This window comes from Camellia sinensis, chromosome 4 (genome assembly GCF_055761805.1).
Source record: "Camellia sinensis isolate YWXY chromosome 4, ASM5576180v1, whole genome shotgun sequence".
Classification (NCBI taxonomy): domain Eukaryota; kingdom Viridiplantae; phylum Streptophyta; class Magnoliopsida; order Ericales; family Theaceae; genus Camellia; species Camellia sinensis.
The window spans coordinates 164,403,067-164,420,825 of record NC_138964.1 but is presented as its reverse complement, the minus strand read 5'-3'; the positions used below and the strand labels follow the sequence as shown (position 1 = coordinate 164,420,825).

At 37.2% G+C, this 17,759-nt stretch overlaps 1 protein-coding gene and 1 long non-coding RNA gene across 2 annotated transcripts; one reads left to right on the top strand and one right to left on the bottom strand.

Moving 5' to 3' along the window:
* Window positions 1-2,236: 2,236 nt before the first annotated feature.
* Window positions 2,237-10,134, bottom strand: LOC114283010 (7-deoxyloganetin glucosyltransferase). Its single transcript, XM_028225800.2, has 2 exons — window positions 9,367-10,134; window positions 2,237-3,314 (listed from the first exon to the last, which is right to left on the bottom strand). The coding sequence occupies exons 1-2, from the start codon at window positions 9,920-9,922 to the stop codon at window positions 2,428-2,430; spliced, it is 1,443 nt and encodes a 480-aa protein (XP_028081601.2). The 5' UTR covers window positions 9,923-10,134; the 3' UTR covers window positions 2,237-2,427.
* A 1,352-nt stretch (window positions 10,135-11,486) lies between these two features.
* On the top strand, window positions 11,487-13,740 carry LOC145823491 (uncharacterized). The gene is made up of 2 exons (XR_014365772.1): window positions 11,487-11,615; window positions 13,460-13,740. It is a non-coding gene; the product is annotated as an uncharacterized LOC145823491 (long non-coding RNA).
* The last annotated feature ends 4,019 nt before the right edge of the window (window positions 13,741-17,759 follow it).

Below are 17,759 nucleotides of genomic sequence, written 5' to 3'. Positions count from 1 at the left end.
TTTCCCTCAAGAAGGTAAGATTTGAAGTTTGAAGCACCAATGTCTTCATGTTATCGAAATTCTTATTTAATAACATATGTTTTAGATCTGAGATTTCTCATTCAAAAATATGTTTGAGATTTGAAATTTCTTATTCAAAAACATATGTTTCAGATTTGAGATTTTCTCATTCAAAAATATATGTTTAAGATTTGAAAGTTCTCATTCAAAAATATTTGTTTGAGATTTGAATTTTCTCATTCGAAAATATATAGTCTTTCCTCATTAAAAATCTTTATTCAAAACAATATCATTTAGATATGAGATTTTCATTCAAAAACACATGTTTCAGATCTAAGATTTTTTATTCATTTGAGATCTGAAGACTCATTGGGAATTTTTTTTGGGTATAGCCTTTTTCCTGCTTAGGCTTTTGATTGTTAATTTTTGAGGGAATCTGATTACTCGAGCTTTTGCATATATGAATGACATCCTTGATGAGGTCTGCTGCTATGTTCTACTCTTTTTATTATTTTATTTTATTTTTTTGGTTATCAATTCACACTATATTCATTGAAAAAGTGTAATAAATTATTGACTATCATTGAATGTTATTTTTTGGCATTTATTATATCAGCTGTGTTTTTGTTCCAAAGAATTAATTCCAGACTCTAAAGCACATATGTCATCAATTAATAAATTGTGTTCTTCTATGCATGCTTGTCTTGTGCTCTAGATTTCATTGTTAAGATAAATAAAATGTGGGCTCACACTTCTTCCTGTACTTGATTTAGCAAAAGCTTAGTTAATCAAATATGTTGTACCTCTTTTTGTTAAGCTTGATCTAGATCTAACAAAATTAGTTTTTATTTTTTTATTTCCAAGTTTAAAAACTCTTATTGATCACACATTGCCAGATCTGGATATTGGACTAATGGGTTGAACTATCGAGATCGGCCCTTTTATTGATCCTGTAGTTTGGGACAAATCAGGTAAAGATTTTGACTTCCACTTTGCTTTTATTTGTGTTTGCTTTACAATGTTTTTATCTAGATTTTTGTTTTGTTTATATAAATGTATTGTCTTTTTTTTGCCATTCATGTTCTTCAAAGCTGCCAAAATTTGGCATTTTGCTATTCTTGGTGGCACAATGCCAAAATTTGCCACACCATTGCGGCGATTCAAAATGACAGTGAATGATGGATGGGGGCTTTCCTTCGGATTCTTATTTCTCTTCTTTTTTCTTTTTTTCCTCTGATTTGATTGGGGGGTTAGGTGTTTTGGTTCACTTTCTTCTTATTTTTTGTGTTAAATGGTGGAGGGAGTGGTGAGAGATTGAGAGAGAAAAAGGTAATGTTATTTTGTGGCTTTGTATACAAAGTAGTAATTTTTTTGTTGAGAATTGTGAAATCAATTTTTGGATATGTTGTTTTGTGGGTAATGTTAAAACATCATTTGTGGATATGTTATTTTGTGGGTAATGGCGATTAGATATTAAATTGAATGGGAAAGTGAATTAATGTTGCGTTTACTATTTGAATGAGAGTTATTATTTCATATTAGTGCTATTCAGTTTTATTACATATATTTTTTTAGTTCAATCACATAAAATTAGCACAATTTAAAAAAAAAAAAAGAGATATCACGGCATTTCTAAAAACGCCACGTAAACCCTATATACTTATGGTTAGCTTTTTTAAAAAAGATATGACGACATTTCAAAAACGTCGCTAAATATCATAGTGACGTCATGATACTCTTAAGTAGGGCATTTGGTGGCATTTTTAAAAACGCTGCCTATACTAATATAACGACGTTTTTAAAACGCCATAAAGTTATAGCGACAATCGCAATTTCGGAGTTTCACCTATAGCGGCGTTTCTTAAATGCTGCTAAATGTTGATTTTTTACGAGTGTACTCTGGAAGCACTATGTGATATTGCCTACATGATGGTTCAAACCAATAGCATAATGAGATATTCTACGAGTGGGACATGATAACTCACATTTTGTTAGATAATTGGGAGACAATGATGACCCATTTAGTGTGGATTACAGATTTCTATTGACCGTGAACACTACAACAACATCCCGTGGTACTCTCTAACTATTTAATAATTTCCCTTATAGGGAAGCTTTTATTACATTGGCGCTATTTCACCATAAAATAAATAAACAAACCATGGCTGCAATAACTGGATATTGTTTTTCTTTTTTATTTAAAAAAATGAAATTACAATAAACCCACAAAATCAAATGGTAAATAATGTCTCAGCCATATATATTGCACATCATCAAGAATGATTCACAAAGTAAAAGCTCCGTCATTTCTTTATTTTTTATTTTTTATTTTTTTCTACTCTCTTGAATCCAACAAGACAAAGGAGCTAAGGCAGCACATTCCCAGACCAAAAAAGGAATTATTACAATGCTTAAAAAACGTAAAAATTATCCTAGTACTTCATTCACCAATTTTTCCAAATTCATGAACGAGGATCCACCGTCACTTGTGGCCTCAACTGCCAATTTCTTCCACTCCATGATCTTTTTCTTCAATTCTTTCCCCTGATCTCCCTCCATTAAGTTTCTCACAAGCTTCTCCACTTCATCTCTCTTCACATCCTTATTCATCTCAATGCCAATACCCCAATGGGTGCAACTATATCTACGGTTTATACATTGATCACCAAGCCATGGCCAACACAAAATGGGCACTTCAGCACATAAGCTGTCGAGAGTTGAGTTCCATCCACAATGCGTCAAGAACCCTCCAACTGAGGGGTGCTTAAGAACTTGCTCTTGTTGGCACCACTTTGCGATCATACCTCTCCCTTTAATCTTTTCTAGCAACTCAGGTGGCAGTGCTGCTGTCTCCCCCATCACCAAATTGGGTCTAATTATCCATAAGAAAGGTTGGTTGCTATTGACGATGCCCCAGGCAAACTCAGTCAGCTGCTGTGGCTCCATGACTGCAACACTGCCAAAGCTTATGTAAACAACTGAGTTGGGTTTCATAGAATTGAGCCATTGCAGGCACTCAGATTCTTCTTCCCATAGACTGCAGCTAATAGACTTCAACCCATCATCAGAGGTTGAGTTGAGGAGAAGCTGAAGAGGGCCAACGGTATAAACATGAGGAAACATGGCCGAGATGGCATCCAAAACATCTTGCTCGAGGATGTCAAAAGTATTGAAAATGATTCCCGAAGCTTTGTATGCTTCCTCCATTTCTCTCATGGGGAAGTCACAGTTGTCTATTTCTACAAATGGAATGTCCTTAAGACGGATATCTTTCAATCCAGGAATCCAATCTACGATGGTGTCTGCAAGCTCATCTGTAAATCAACAAAATGGTTAGTTGACAAAGAGGTGCAACTACATCACATTTACGAATAAAAAACAATGGAACCTTAAAAGATGTTTAATGTGATCGGACTCAATATCTTGAAAATAACAAAATCCCTTTCTTTTATGTATAGCTTTTCATTAAAATCTTTCTTTCTTTCTCTTTTTTTTCCTTCAAAATTTTGCATGGTGTTGGTTTTAAATGTGGAGAGAGAGTACAAGTTCTTCTAACTCAATCAATAAGTTCTGTTAATGTACACCTAAACCTACTCCACTAAACCTAACCCACTACACCACTCCACCTCCACTTCACCTACTCCACTACACACTCCACTTCACCTACTCCACCACTCCACCTCCACTTCACATCTCCATCTCCTATATAATGTACATACAATACATCAAACCTGATATCAATCAATAATACATACAATTAATTCTCTTTCTATCAATTTATCTTACATGGTATCAGAGCTAAGTTAACAACCTAATCATTCTGCTTCACCGGCGGGCGGCAGCCTCGCCTTGGCCGCCCACCGGACCTCTACACATACATTCACTCTGCTGCTAACAAATTCCATGGCAGAACTTCACCTTGAAGACACAGAACATCTGAGCTGAAAACAAAAACAACACACAGCTACACGCATGCACAAACTCTCGCTGGGTTTATGGTAATGATCAACACACACAAGCTCCCTCTCTCTTGCTGGTTTTATGTTCGGCAAACTCAACCACCTTTATCACCATCTCCGATCTCTGACCTGAGTTGAGCCACCACGACAACCAACTCCGCTATGTCGGCGGCACCCGCATCGTCGCCGTGCACCGCCACACCACCTTGGATCATCTTCTTGGCCTCTCGGACAAACCTCTCTCTTGGATATCACACAAAAACAACCCGATTCCACCACATCGGCTCTCCAAGCCTTCTCAGCCGCCTTAGCTCTCTTCTCAATCCTCATCTCCGCGGCTCCCATCCCGCCGGCTTCAGCCGCCATCGCCGGCTTGACTCCATGCAAGGACTCAAAGCAGTTCGGTAAGCACACAGCAGCTGCAGCAGCTGGAGTCATCGCTCTCCATAAGTTCCCTGAATTGGAACCTCCTCAAGTTTCCGAGGGAAACTTCCTCATGATGCCGATCCTTAACATCAAAAAAGATCTGTTGGTTTTGTCTTTGCCTCCACTGTAACAGCAGCCCAAAACCAAGGATGAGCAAACCGATGAAACCGAGGGCTAATCCCAAGGCAAGGGCAACTTTGTGACTTTTTGGTCTCTCAATAGGCGATCCAGTTTCTAAGCTATTCAATGGCATGGACATCGGCATCAATGTGGTTCCATAGCAATCTTTTTCTGACCCACAGATCAGAGGATTTCCAACAATGTTGAATGTTTTAGCAGGAAATCTGGGTACAGGCCCACTCAAAGAAGACCAAACCCAGCTCTCTCTTTGAAGCTGAAAAACCGACACACGCAGAAGACCAAAACCCAGCTTCCTTTTTCTCTCCGCTCCGCCGGTTTCAGTCTCACTCCCCTCCAGCCATGGGAGGCCTGATCAAACCATGCATTCATCACCTCTCTCTCGGTCACCATGCATGACCACAGAGCAACACACAACTCTCCCTCTCTCTTCTCGACATGACTCTTGGTCTTGGACTCTCTCTCTCTCTCTCTCTCTCTCTCTCTCTCTCTCTCCTATCATACACAAAAGGAGATGACAGACAGCATTGTTTTTGGAGCTACACAACACACCATACTTTCACACCCCAATACAGACAGCCCGACACCGACCCACACCACTCACATTTTTCGACCCTCTCTCTCTGGTCCCTTTTCCTCTCCATCAGACCCACTTTCATCATATCCATCATGTGTCTTCATTTATTCCACTCACCAGCGCACATACTTTCCCCATTAATACCTTTTTATTATTTTTATTATTCTTATTATTCTTTCCAAAAAAAAAAAAACCATCCACCGCTCAAACTTTATTTTTTTATTATAACTTTATTTTTTTTATTATCAAGCTTAATTGGTGCTCTTGATTCGCCCTGTTCCCCACTCCCAAATTTATTATTTTTATTCATCATTCTCTATTCATCATCACCGTGCTCATAAAAAAAAAAAAAAAACAATTACAAATTTGCACAACAACTCATATTTTATTCATCTCCGGGATCAACCTCGATCACCATTTTACACCACAACCAAATAAAAAAAAAAAAAACCAAGACCCCCATCACAACAACCAAAGATTTGTTTTCTTTTTTTGCAGCCGGCCACCCACCGACCTCACTTCTTCGCCTCTTCCGCCGGTCTTTTCTTCTTGCCTCCGTCCTGGGCGGCCCTTGACGGTGTTGCCTCAGTGCTTCCTAGTCCACCGAGCACGTTCACTCCCCCGTACTCCTCCACTGCAGCATATGGCGGACCTCCAAATCGGAACATCACGGTGGCCTTCCGCTTCAGCTCCTTGTTTTCCGCCTTTAGCACACTTATCTCTGCTCGCGCATCCTTATACATGCGCTGGAGCAGAGCCAGTTGGGCGTTTAACTGCTGCACCTCATTTGTTCTACTCTGCAGCCGGTGCGACAAGTTTGTGACCGCAGTCATGGTTTCCACACATGACTTCAAAGTATACTGATTGGCCTCAATATCCGTTTGCACCGCCATTTTTTGCTCCACAGACCGCATCGGAAAGTTCAACGGAGCAAAACCAGAGGTGTTTGGTTGAGGTTCACTGGCCACCGCACCAGTTATTTCTCTTGTGGACTCGTTGAGGTCTGGAAAGAGAGTAAGCAGACCACGGGAAGACGAGGCCATTTTCTGGGCAACCGAGTATTGCAGAGTGTTACAGAGTTTCTCTCTCCGCAAACGCAGATTTTTTTTTCAGAAGTTTTTCTTCGCAAGTTGTTTGTCTTCGCCTCCGTCTTATAGCCAAGGCAGACACGCGCATCATGCGCCGCTCGGCGTTCGACGACAAACTAGGCACGCCTTTTGATGGCACACCTTTTTATGGATTGGGCACGCCTTTTGATGGCACGCCTTTTGACAGATTGGGCACACCTTTTGAGGGCACGACTTTTGAGGGCTCGATATCTATATCCATGTATATCTTTTGGGCAGCCTATATACACACTCATATAGTGTCTTCTACACCGGTCAGCTTTATCAATCCCTTTGTTTCAACCTCAAATAGGTTTCTATCTTCACACCTATTTGAGTTTGAGGGGGGTTTATACACAGTATCATGTATAAGTCGCTTATGGCGCACTCCCTAAGTCGCCCCCTTGGTGCACCACCACAATCTTCTACAACGGTCCGACATGACCCTGTAAACTGTCTTCTACATCGGTCTGACACGACCACACAGTGTCTGCTACAACGGTCCGACATGACCCCGTAAACTGTCTTCTACAACGGTCCGACACGACCCCGTAAACTGTCTTCTACATCGGTCTGACACGACCACACAGTGTCTGCTACAACGGTCCGACATGACCCCATAAACTGTCTGCTACATCGGTCTGACACGACCATACCGTGTCTCCTATCCTGTTTTATTTTATTTATCAGTTTACTTTCCTGTTTTGTTACTCTCTTCAAACTCAAGTTGGTTAGTTCCTATCCTCCTTGAGTTTGAGGGGGGCTGTTAATGTACACCTAAACCTACTCCACTAAACCTAACCCACTACACCACTCCACCTCCACTTCACCTACTCCACTACACACTCCACTTCACCTACTCCACCACTCCACCTCCACTTCACATCTCCATCTCCTATATAATGTACATACAATACATCAAACCTGATATCAATCAATAATACATACAATTAATTCTCTTTCTATCAATTTATCTTACAAGTTCTATCATGACTTCTGCATCGATAATTAATATACCAGCGCGAGACCACTACAATCTACAAGCCATGTCTATTTCCCTCTGTGGCTAAAACACATTCCTGAGTGAATCTGCCGCTGAGTCATAAAATCGCTAATAAGGAATTGATCCGTATTTGATCACCATGGGCAAAATCCCTTATCGGCCATCACCTTCCATATCATAACCTATTCTCTGAACTGGAGTACCTTTGGAAAACTCAAACAGCCATATATGCACTGCAGAGACCTTGGTTCTGGTTATTTCTTTATACATCTATAGAATATAAAGAAGTATTTCCTCACATTATTAGCAGGCAGCCATTAGTTTCCATACAACCACTATCATAGGTTCCACACAATCATTGTCAAGAGTGATACATGCTAAGAAGCACACAGACATGGGTACATCCATAGTTCTAAATTGCGGTATCGGTTGACGTAACGGTATCGATCGCGGAGTATCGGTAGTATCGGCCGGTACGTATCGGGAATCGGGTATCGCGACCGTGAAATTTTAAAAATCATTAGCAATCCCTCTGAAACTAAATTTTATGCATTTTTTGACTCTTTTAACTTTAATTTGCTACATCTTAATCAAAATTTCGTCATATAGGAACATTTTTTACTCATTTTTAACTAAATGATATGTATTTATTTTTGGCATATGTTAAACTTTTAATAAAAAAATTGATTTGAATATTTATTTTTTCTTTTACTGAGAAAAAATAAATATATATATATTAATATAAATAGAGGTTTAATACAAATGGTGATTGTATATATATATTTTAATACAAATGGTGATTGTATATATATATTTTAATACAAATGGTGATTGTATATACATATATATATATATATATATTTTAATACAAATGGTGATTGAATATATATATCAAAATTTCCACTTCAATCTCGGACTTTCATACCATAATACAACCGCCTCTCTCTCTCTCTCTCTCTCTCTTTTTCTCTCAAAATATTGACCAGAAGTTGCAGAAGAAAAGCAGGTGAATTTCATCAACAAGAAAAAAAAACCAGGCACCTTCAAGTGAATTTCGGAAGTGACTTTGGCCAAACCTTGGCACCTTCAGCTTTAGATCACCTTCAACTTTAGATCAACGAAAAAAAAAATAGAAACAGAGCACATCAAGAAGAAAACAGAGACCATATCGGACTGTATTGGCCCGTATCAGCCCATATATCGGATTCACGCCGCTACGTACCGGGACTCGGACGCTACGGTTGTGAATTTCATTCTCACCGGTGTACCGGTGAATATCCGAATCGGAGGTATGATTTTCCGGTACGAATCGGCCGGTATTTAGAACTATGGGTACATCAGACCATATAGCCTATAATAAGGAATGTGATTAATTTTTGATTAGCAAGATTAATAGTGAAGGGGGATTAACAATTCATAAAATTAGTGTATAATTGGTTATCCGACTAGATTTGTGACATGACTCTTTCCACTAACAGGTGAGGTCTTGTTTCTCTTGTATTTGTTTAGGGTCTTTATATCAAAATTATGATTTGATTTGTATTTGATCCTTATTGTAATTTTTTATTCATTCTATTGCATTATATTGTGATACATTAAACCAAACCAAACTTACCATGCTACTCAGACCATTTCACATATTCATTTTTAATTCTATATTAAAGAGAAAGGAAAAGGCAAAACTAGCATTCAACCAAGAAAATAGGATGATAAAGAAAGGATTTAAAATTACCAAGAAATAAGCCTATAAATGCATTAATAGTAGTTTTTTTTTTTTTTGAACTAAAAAAAAAAGAAGGAAGTTCCGTGGGAGCATCATAGCTTCCGCAGGCCTTACTCTAAGAAAGTCAATTGGTAACCCAATCTAAAAGAAGCGACTCCACCGGGATAACGGTGAGCTCTACACCCACTCCACAACAAAGGTTGTAGAGTTTTGTGGCAAAAGTATAGGTCAGGTCCCCTTAGTGTCAAACCCGGACATCTTGAGTGGAGGGAGGGAACCGCTGGACCACCATGCCGGTGGTATAAATGCATTAATACTTGGTTGTCGACAATACATATAAAGTGGAGAGAAGAAAAACAAGAATCAAGATAATAATCGATGTGAAATAATGGAGTGGGTAGTTATTTATTTATTTATTAAGCACATGTACATACCTTTAAGTGGTATAAGAGATCTTTGCTTGAGAAGGTTATAGTGCTTCATGCTCATGAAACCACAAGCACTATTAGGCCAGAAAAGGAAGCCAGGAACCCCAATTTCTTGAGCAACAGTGATGGGAAAGGCCATAAGAGCATCAGATACAATACAAGTCACCGGAGCTGCTGCACTGCCATCATCGTGGTTGAGTTTAGAAATAAGGTGGCGAAATGGAAGCAAGAAGTTGTAGCGGGAGGCTTGGCAGATAGAGAAGAGTAGCTGTGGACTGAGCTCCTCATCATCGCCAAAAGGAAGGCTGTCGGGCATGGTTTTGAATCGAAAGCCGGCCACAGAAGAAATAAAGGCTGCAGAGGATTTGAGAAGGCGGCGGTGGATGAAGGCGGCGTTGACGAAGGTGATTTGGAAACCCCTGTGGTGGAACAGCTTTGCAAGTTTCAACAATGGTGTTATGTGGCCTTGCAGTGGGAATGGAATGAACACCGCGTGAGGCTTATTACTATTGCCACTCCCTGTTGCATTAATACTTCCACCAGCAGCAGCAAGATTGGCCATCTTCTTCTTCTTCTTCTTCTTCTTCTTCTTCTTCTCTCTGTTTCTCTGTCTGTGGAATATTGCAACTATATATTACGGAAGTCAAACCAGGAATGAGATTGATATCTCATTTTGTTTTGTTGGGTCTTATTCTTATTACGTATCATTCTCCCAAAAAAAAAAAAAAAAGGATGTGAAAGTTCACCATACCTATTATGCATCATCCTAAAATCAAATACAAAAGAAACAAATGGATGTTAAAGTTTCACCAACATATTTGACGGCAATTATTTAAAGAAGCGTTTACTTAGATTTACATATAAATATAATAAAATAAAATTTTATTTACGTAATTTATAGGCAAAATATAAATAAATTTAGAAATGTTTATGGATTATGAATAGACTACTAATAAATAATGAAAGATAATTTAGGAACACGACAACCAATATAATAATACAAATAGTGTAAATTTGGTATCTGTAAAAGCATTTTCAACAATATCCTTCATTTTCTTTTTATTATCTCCAATAAAGAGAACATCTCATTTAAAAACAAAAATACAAAATTCATGGATATTCCACTTGCACCTATCAAGCCAAGGGTCGAGAGGTCCAACCCATTTTTTTCATTTAAACCACAACTAGAAAGGGAATGCAATTGATAAAATCGGCGGTCCAGTTGTTCAAACACTTAAAAATCTAAACACAACTTCTATTAACTATGTTTTGATTTTAGGTTTGATTAGAAGAAATTTGTGGAAGAATTCACGTTTATCTGTTATATATATATATATACTTGCTGTATATTTGTGCCTTAGACACTGTGTAAATAATATTATTTCAGATTTAAAATTTTTTTTAAAATTAAATCCAAATCCATAAATTACATAAAAAAAAATCTATATAAATAAAGAACAAATAGAAAAAAAAATAAAAAATAAAAAATTTAAGGGTTAGAAACACAGAACCACATGACTTGTCCATCAATTCCCCACCCATTCTCTCTCCGCCATCTTCCACCACTCATTCTCTCACACCTATGAGATACATCTCACCTACTCCTCTATCCAGAAGGTTGATCTCTCTCCTATCAATTGGATCAAACTGCAAATGCTGTAGAAGTGAGGTGGTCACATGTATGATATATCAATGTACTTAAAAGTGATTAAAATCAAGAATAATTGAGAAGGTGGAATCATTGCTTTAATGATGATTTTGATAGCAAGAGGTAATGTGAGAATTTGAATATAAAAATTAAGTAAATAATTAAATAATAATATTATAATCTCAAATATTTTGGTGGTGAATTTTAAAGTGTAAATTAAATATTTGAAGGATCTTTTAATTAATTTTAAACCTAAAATAAATTTATGGTGAAAGTCTGTAATTTAGAGGCAAGATTTATTATTTAAATAAATAAATAAATTTAAGTGCCAAATTAGTAAGCATGTTTTGATCTAATAATATTTGTATTTTAATGGAGATAGAAATTTAAAATAATATAAAGAGATAATAATTTAAAATCTTTTGTTTAGATAAATAAATAAAAAAAGCCCTAGTTTTCCTAACAAAAGCCCTAACCCTTATTATAATTTTTTTACCCACAAAACTTTCAACACATAGCAGCCGTGAGAGAAAGAAAGGAGAGAGGAGAAGAGAAGCTACGTTGGGTGTCTCTAGGAATCATCTGAATCTAAAGCAAATTCTTCAAGGTAGACAAATGTTTTAATTGTTTTGTCTCTTCTTTTACATTTTTTCCCCTTCTTTCTTCATTGTGATGTGCCACTGTTTTGGGTATTCTTGAGTACTCTTTTGGGTATAGTGTATGGCTTGTGTGCAGAGGTTATTTGGAGGCTAGCATGTATGGCTTTGGTAAGGTGAAGGGCTGAAGGTGTGTTTGGGTGGTAATGAGTCGGATTGTGAGAGTGGGTGGTAATGGGTCGGATTGTGAGAGTGCAACATAGAGGGTGTAGATTGTAGTCTAAAAATTCTGTACAAAGTCACAAATTTTAAAAATCAAGAAATCATATCAAACGGATGAATTTTGAACTGAAATTTTTACAGTAGATCAATTACATATTGAATTGCATATCTGAATTTTTTCATAATTTTTAGGAGTCAAAATCCATATAAATTGAGGTATTCAAATCTGTCCAGGAAACCAGTCCGAAACAGTAAATTCGGGAGTGTTGTTCTCTTTGGGTATAAATCCAAAAATTATCAAATTAGTGTCATTAGAACCGGTTACGAGTCTAATTTCGTACATTTTTTTGCCTTGCATTGATTGCTCGTGTATATTAAGAGAACCGTCAATTTCTTTAAAGTGCTGCAGAAAACAACCTGCTTGGATATAATAAATTGTAGATAATTATTTTGATAAGAAAATCAAGTGAAACCAATTGGGTTTGAAACTTAGGATATATTAGATCATATCTAGAGGTTATTGGAATTTTTCGAATAGCGTGGAGTGGGTTTTGTAATTTTCAAAGTTAGCGAATAGGTTGGGAAGACTTATTTGAAATTCTATTTTATCTTAAAGTCAATTAATTAAGTTTTGACCGGAACCCATGTCTTGGGTGATTTTAAACCTTGAAGAACATGAACTTAGGTAATATTTAAGAGTAACGGTGAGTTGGGTTGAGCTGCGTTAGTACGCTTTAGTTGAGGTTACTTAGTTCCTATTTTTTTTAGCATTTTTAAATTAGTTGTGACGCGTAGTTTTTATACTTGGTTCAGAGTACTAGTTGGACTTTTACACTCTATTCGAGGATTATATTATTTCGTTTTCAAGTGAGTAGTTTCATGCTACATATTTTTATAAATGTTTCCCTACCCTGAACTATTGAAAAATTAAATTGTTGTTTTAAGACTAAACTGTTTTGATAAATTATTATATTATTAATGGAATCAAATTATTTCTAAAACATGTGTGAACATGGCATACTGTAAAGTATTTGTTTTGGTCTCATGTTTATAATGATGAACTACCATGTTTTGCCAAACTGATGTGTATTGATTATTGGGACCATGTGTGTATTTAGTCTAGGGAAATTATTCCACTGTGTGTGGTGACTCTGGCCACTAGGGAACAGATCCAGGTTGGGCCGTGATGACTCTAGTGCTCAACGATTGTAAGGAAAAGACCTTTAAAAACAATTAGGTGACCTTCAATCGGATCGTCTTTGAGAAAAGGCCCAGGTGCCACCCTGAGGATGACTCTTAGTTCGGTATTGGATCCAACGGGGCTTATAGCCTTGAGAATTGTGTGGCATATTATTTGTTTTCCTTGGTACCCAGAAAATTATTGGTGTTCATGTTATAATCTGTTTTAAGTGAAAAATGTCGTTTATCATGTTCTTGAGAGACATGAGTATTTTAAGCGTTGAATTGTGGAACCTTTTTTTTTAAACAGATTGTATTTACCAAACTGTATGCCAATATAGTTTCTGTGATATATATCTTATTTTGGAATTAAACCCTGTTTTCAAAACTGTATTTACAATCCATGTTGCTACTCACTGAGCTATCAGCTGACTTAGTTGTTTACCATTTCCAGGTGTTAGAAGGACTTAGAGTGGACTCATGGCGTAGCGGAGACTCAATTGCATGGACCTCTAGGGCATTTATTTAATTTGTTTTAGGTTGCTTTGTCGAGTTTTGTGCATACATTGTGGTTGGGTTTTATTTAGAATTATTTTATTTTGTGGGCGGTTTGTGTCCCATTTAGTATATATATATTTTTAGGAAATTGGTTATGACTTGTTTTTCACTTGTGGTATGTCACTAGATTGAGTGTTGATTTATTTATTTCTGGGCTATCATCACATTTATTCTTTATGGTTTCGGATTCATGTTTAGGCTTACGTGTGCCTTGGGCTAAGTCCCTGTGGGCCACGGCCAGTCATGCCCGGATTTGGGGTGTGACAGGTAGGTCTCTGAGGTCTCCATTTTTTTCTCTCTTTTTGCCCCTCATTTCCCAATTCATACTCAGCACCGAAATTCTTGTTGTAACCGAAGTTCTTATCTAGTGACTGATCAAGCTCCGTCGTCGCAACATCTTTAGGGATTGGGCCTTCCCTGGGCTTCGCATACCCAAATCGCAGTGGCGATCAAATAACAAACTCTCTATCTCCTTTGTTATGGCAGTAGCCTGATGTTGATCTATCCATGGGGACGGCGATGATGAGCGGTGGTAGTGGTGATAAGCAGCAGCGGTGGAGATGACTAGAGGAAGTGGCGTTGTACGGTGGCTGGGTCTATGAGGCTGAAAGACAAAGAGAGGAGAGTTTATAGAGAGAGTTCGATGAGCGTGGGTCTCGCTTCTGTAAAGAGTGGGTGAGGGTGTGTTTTGAAGTGAGGTGAGACAGATTAGGATGGGTGGTTGCAAAGTTTTTTTAGGTTTATTTTTGAAGTGTGCCTCTTGGGCAAAAAGTTGGAGTCTGGATCCTCTGCCGCCTTTCTCTACAGCGGTTCCTGCGGTGCCCCCAAAATGACGTTGTTTTGGGAAAAAACTTCAAAAAAAAAAAAAACGCAGAATCAAAGAGAAAGAGAAGAAGAAGAAAGCAGAGGAAGAGAGAGAGGAGAAAGAGAAGAAGAACGAAGAAAGCACAGAGATCACGCCGACAAACAACGATGAGCTCACCAATCGGCAATCATTGAAGGATCCAACCTCACAGATGGCCATCTTCTTCCCCTTCTCTGATTCTGTGCTTTGCTTTTCTTTTCTTTTTTGAAATTTTGCCCAAAACGACGTCGTTTGGGGCGCCACAGGAACCGCCACAAAAAAAGACGGCAGAGGATCTGGACTCAGAAAGTTGAGATAGATAGTGAGAAAGAAGGTTATCATCTCAAGTAGAAATGAATCCTAGCCATTCAAATATCATAATAAGATAAATGTGTGAAAGACAAATTTAAAAACAATCCTTACTTTATTATATATATATATATATTTAAATTTAAGATGTAAACATAATCTTATGTGAAGCATTGTTGGTAATGAAATTGAGCAAATACTGTCATCAAACTTGAGAGTATTTGTTTGTAAGAGGCCTAAGCTAAGTAGAATTGTTGTTTAAAAATCTATGCCCAACTTTAAACTTGGGCTATAAAGGCTTTGTTTTATAAAGGCCTCCAAATCTTGAAACCCACGACCAATAGAGTGTAAAAATGGCTTGTGATTTGTGGGTGATGTGAAACCCGCTTGTGGCCCAAGGTGGGCCTGGCCCGATTAAGTTTGGGCCTGAGCCTAGCTTGGGACTTTGGGCCTGGGCCTGAACCTGCATCGTCATTTTAAAGTCTAGCTCGGCCTGGCATGTAAGCTTGGCTTGCCTAGCCTGGCCGGTGGCTCAATCCATCGGTTTGCTCAAGGTCTACTCAAAGGCCAGGTCGAGCCAAGCCGGGTCATTTTGAAGTTTGGCCCCACTTGGCCAGTGTCATTTTTGGTGAAAAAGAATAAAATTTCGGTGAAAAAAAAATAAAAAAATGTTCAGGCCCGGCCCAAGCTTGTACCGAGGCCTAGGCTTGCCAGCCCCGCCTGAGGCCTAGTCCTCCAGCCCACCCAAGACTCGAATACCTCCTGAGCCTAGGCCTAATTTTTTGGCCATGGCCCGACCCGACTAGAAATTTGGCAGGCGCCTGCTCAACTCGACATGGGTAGGCTTGAGCCTGAGCCTAAGCCCGAGTGAGCCAAGCTAAATTTACAACCCTAACCACTTTCATCTTATCCTTTTTCTCTTCTAAATTTTAGGTTCCAGACAAACGCAATACCAGAAAACATATACTATACTAATCTAATAATGTAAGCCCAAAATAATACTACTAAACTAAAATTGGCTCTATTGAGAGCTGCTTGTAATCACATTGCTTAAATTTCTCTTAGGGTAAATTACACTGACACTCCCTGAGGTTTGGTCTCCTTGACATTCTAAAAATTACATTTCTACCTTTATAGTTAATAGTCTCATTTCACAAACCCCCTACTTATATAAAAGGTAACAACTCCTAGTAGAAAAATAAAGAAAATTACAATTAAAAAAAAAAGTAAAACAAAGGAAAGGAAAAAGAAAAGTAGTGGAAGTAAAGTAAAGTAAGAAAAGAGAGAGTGCATGAATTCAATATTTTTATTCCGTCTAAGTAATTACAACAATAGGGGTGGTTAGTGTAATTTTTCAAATGTCAAAGGATAATATATATTAAATCCAAACTTTAGAGGGTGTAAGTGTAATTTACCCTTTCTCTTAATACTCGGCTTTATTATTTTAAAGGCACAACAGTTTTCCTAAGAAGTACAATAATTAAAGATGATGCTAGAAATTCTTAAAATATTATCTCTAAATTTATTTACACCGATGTGGCAATGGCAAGAAGTTGAACCTTAATTTATTGATTTTTAAACAAATCATCAATTGACCGGCAACACAATACATGTCATGGATGGATAAATTTCAGGGTGATGTTTTATGGATTTTTTGTATTTTCTTTAATGATAATACATGTGCTTGGTATGAAAATAAACTGTGAGAGAGTATCTTTGTGAAGGGGCAAAAATACCCTCAAATATAAGCACAACATTGGATTTTGATGCACACTGTTATCCATTTACATTTTGTTTTAGTGCCAAAAGCCTAGACTGCCTTGACAAGTGACAATAATGTGAAGAGATAGTCTTTCTTAATTGCTTTTAATTTTAATGGCGGCTAAATGTTTTGTTCTCTAAATGTAATACTATTGCGATTAAAATCTATCCGTGATCAAAAATTTTAGTCGCTGAAAGCTAAAATCATATTTTTTTGAAAAATTTTGGCAACTAAAGTTTTAGTTGCGAATTGATGACTTTCAGCAACTAACAAGAATTTAATCGCCATTTATTTTTCCCGACAATTGTCAACGAATAAGCTACCGACCAAATACTTTAGTCGGCAAAACCTTTCAATGTTTTGTGACTAAAAACTCAGCCACCAAAAGTGCCATTTGTTGTAATAATGCGTGTCTTTGTCAATCCTATGTAAAACACAAATAGCATAAAAGCACCAAAAACAAACTTATTGCAAGTTATCTGGATTGGACTAGGTCGCTTAATAAATCCGCTTGCTCACTTTATTTATTTATTTATTTATTATTATTATTATTATTATTATTATTATTATTATTATTATTATTATTATTATTGTACATATAAATTTTCTTATGAGGGTGTTTGTGCTTCACTTCGACTAATTATGCATTGATTGTAAAATTTGTCAGACTGTTCAAGCTGTGATGCTCACTTAAAGGTGAGAGAACACACTGCTGGAAATTGAATTTTTAGTGGCGTTTAAAAAACGCCGCTAAATCTATCAAAAACGTCGCCAATTTTTTTTTGTGACGTTCAGTACCAAGAGTCGAAGATGCGGCCGTCGCTGTAACTTTTTGACGTTTCAAAAACATCGTGATATTAGTATAGGAAGCGTTTTAAAAAACGCCGCTAAATGTCCTACTATACGCATGCTGACGTCACCAACAATATTTAGCGACGTTTTGAAAACGCCGTGATATCTATTTTAAAAAATATGACCGTTAGTATTTAGGGTTTAGGAGGCATTTGTAGAAACGCCGTCATATCCCTTTCCCTCTTTTTTTTTTTTTTTTGAAATTGTGCTAATTTTATTTGATTGAATTTAAAAAATGCCTGTAATAAAACTAAAATATAAAATATTAACTCCCATTCAAATACCTGTGACAAAACTAACATATAAAATAATAACTCCATTCAAATAACAAATGAAACATTAATTCAGTATCTCATTCAATTAATATCCAATCACCATTACCCACAAAATAACATTTCCAAAATCCAAAAAACATGTTTTAACATTAAC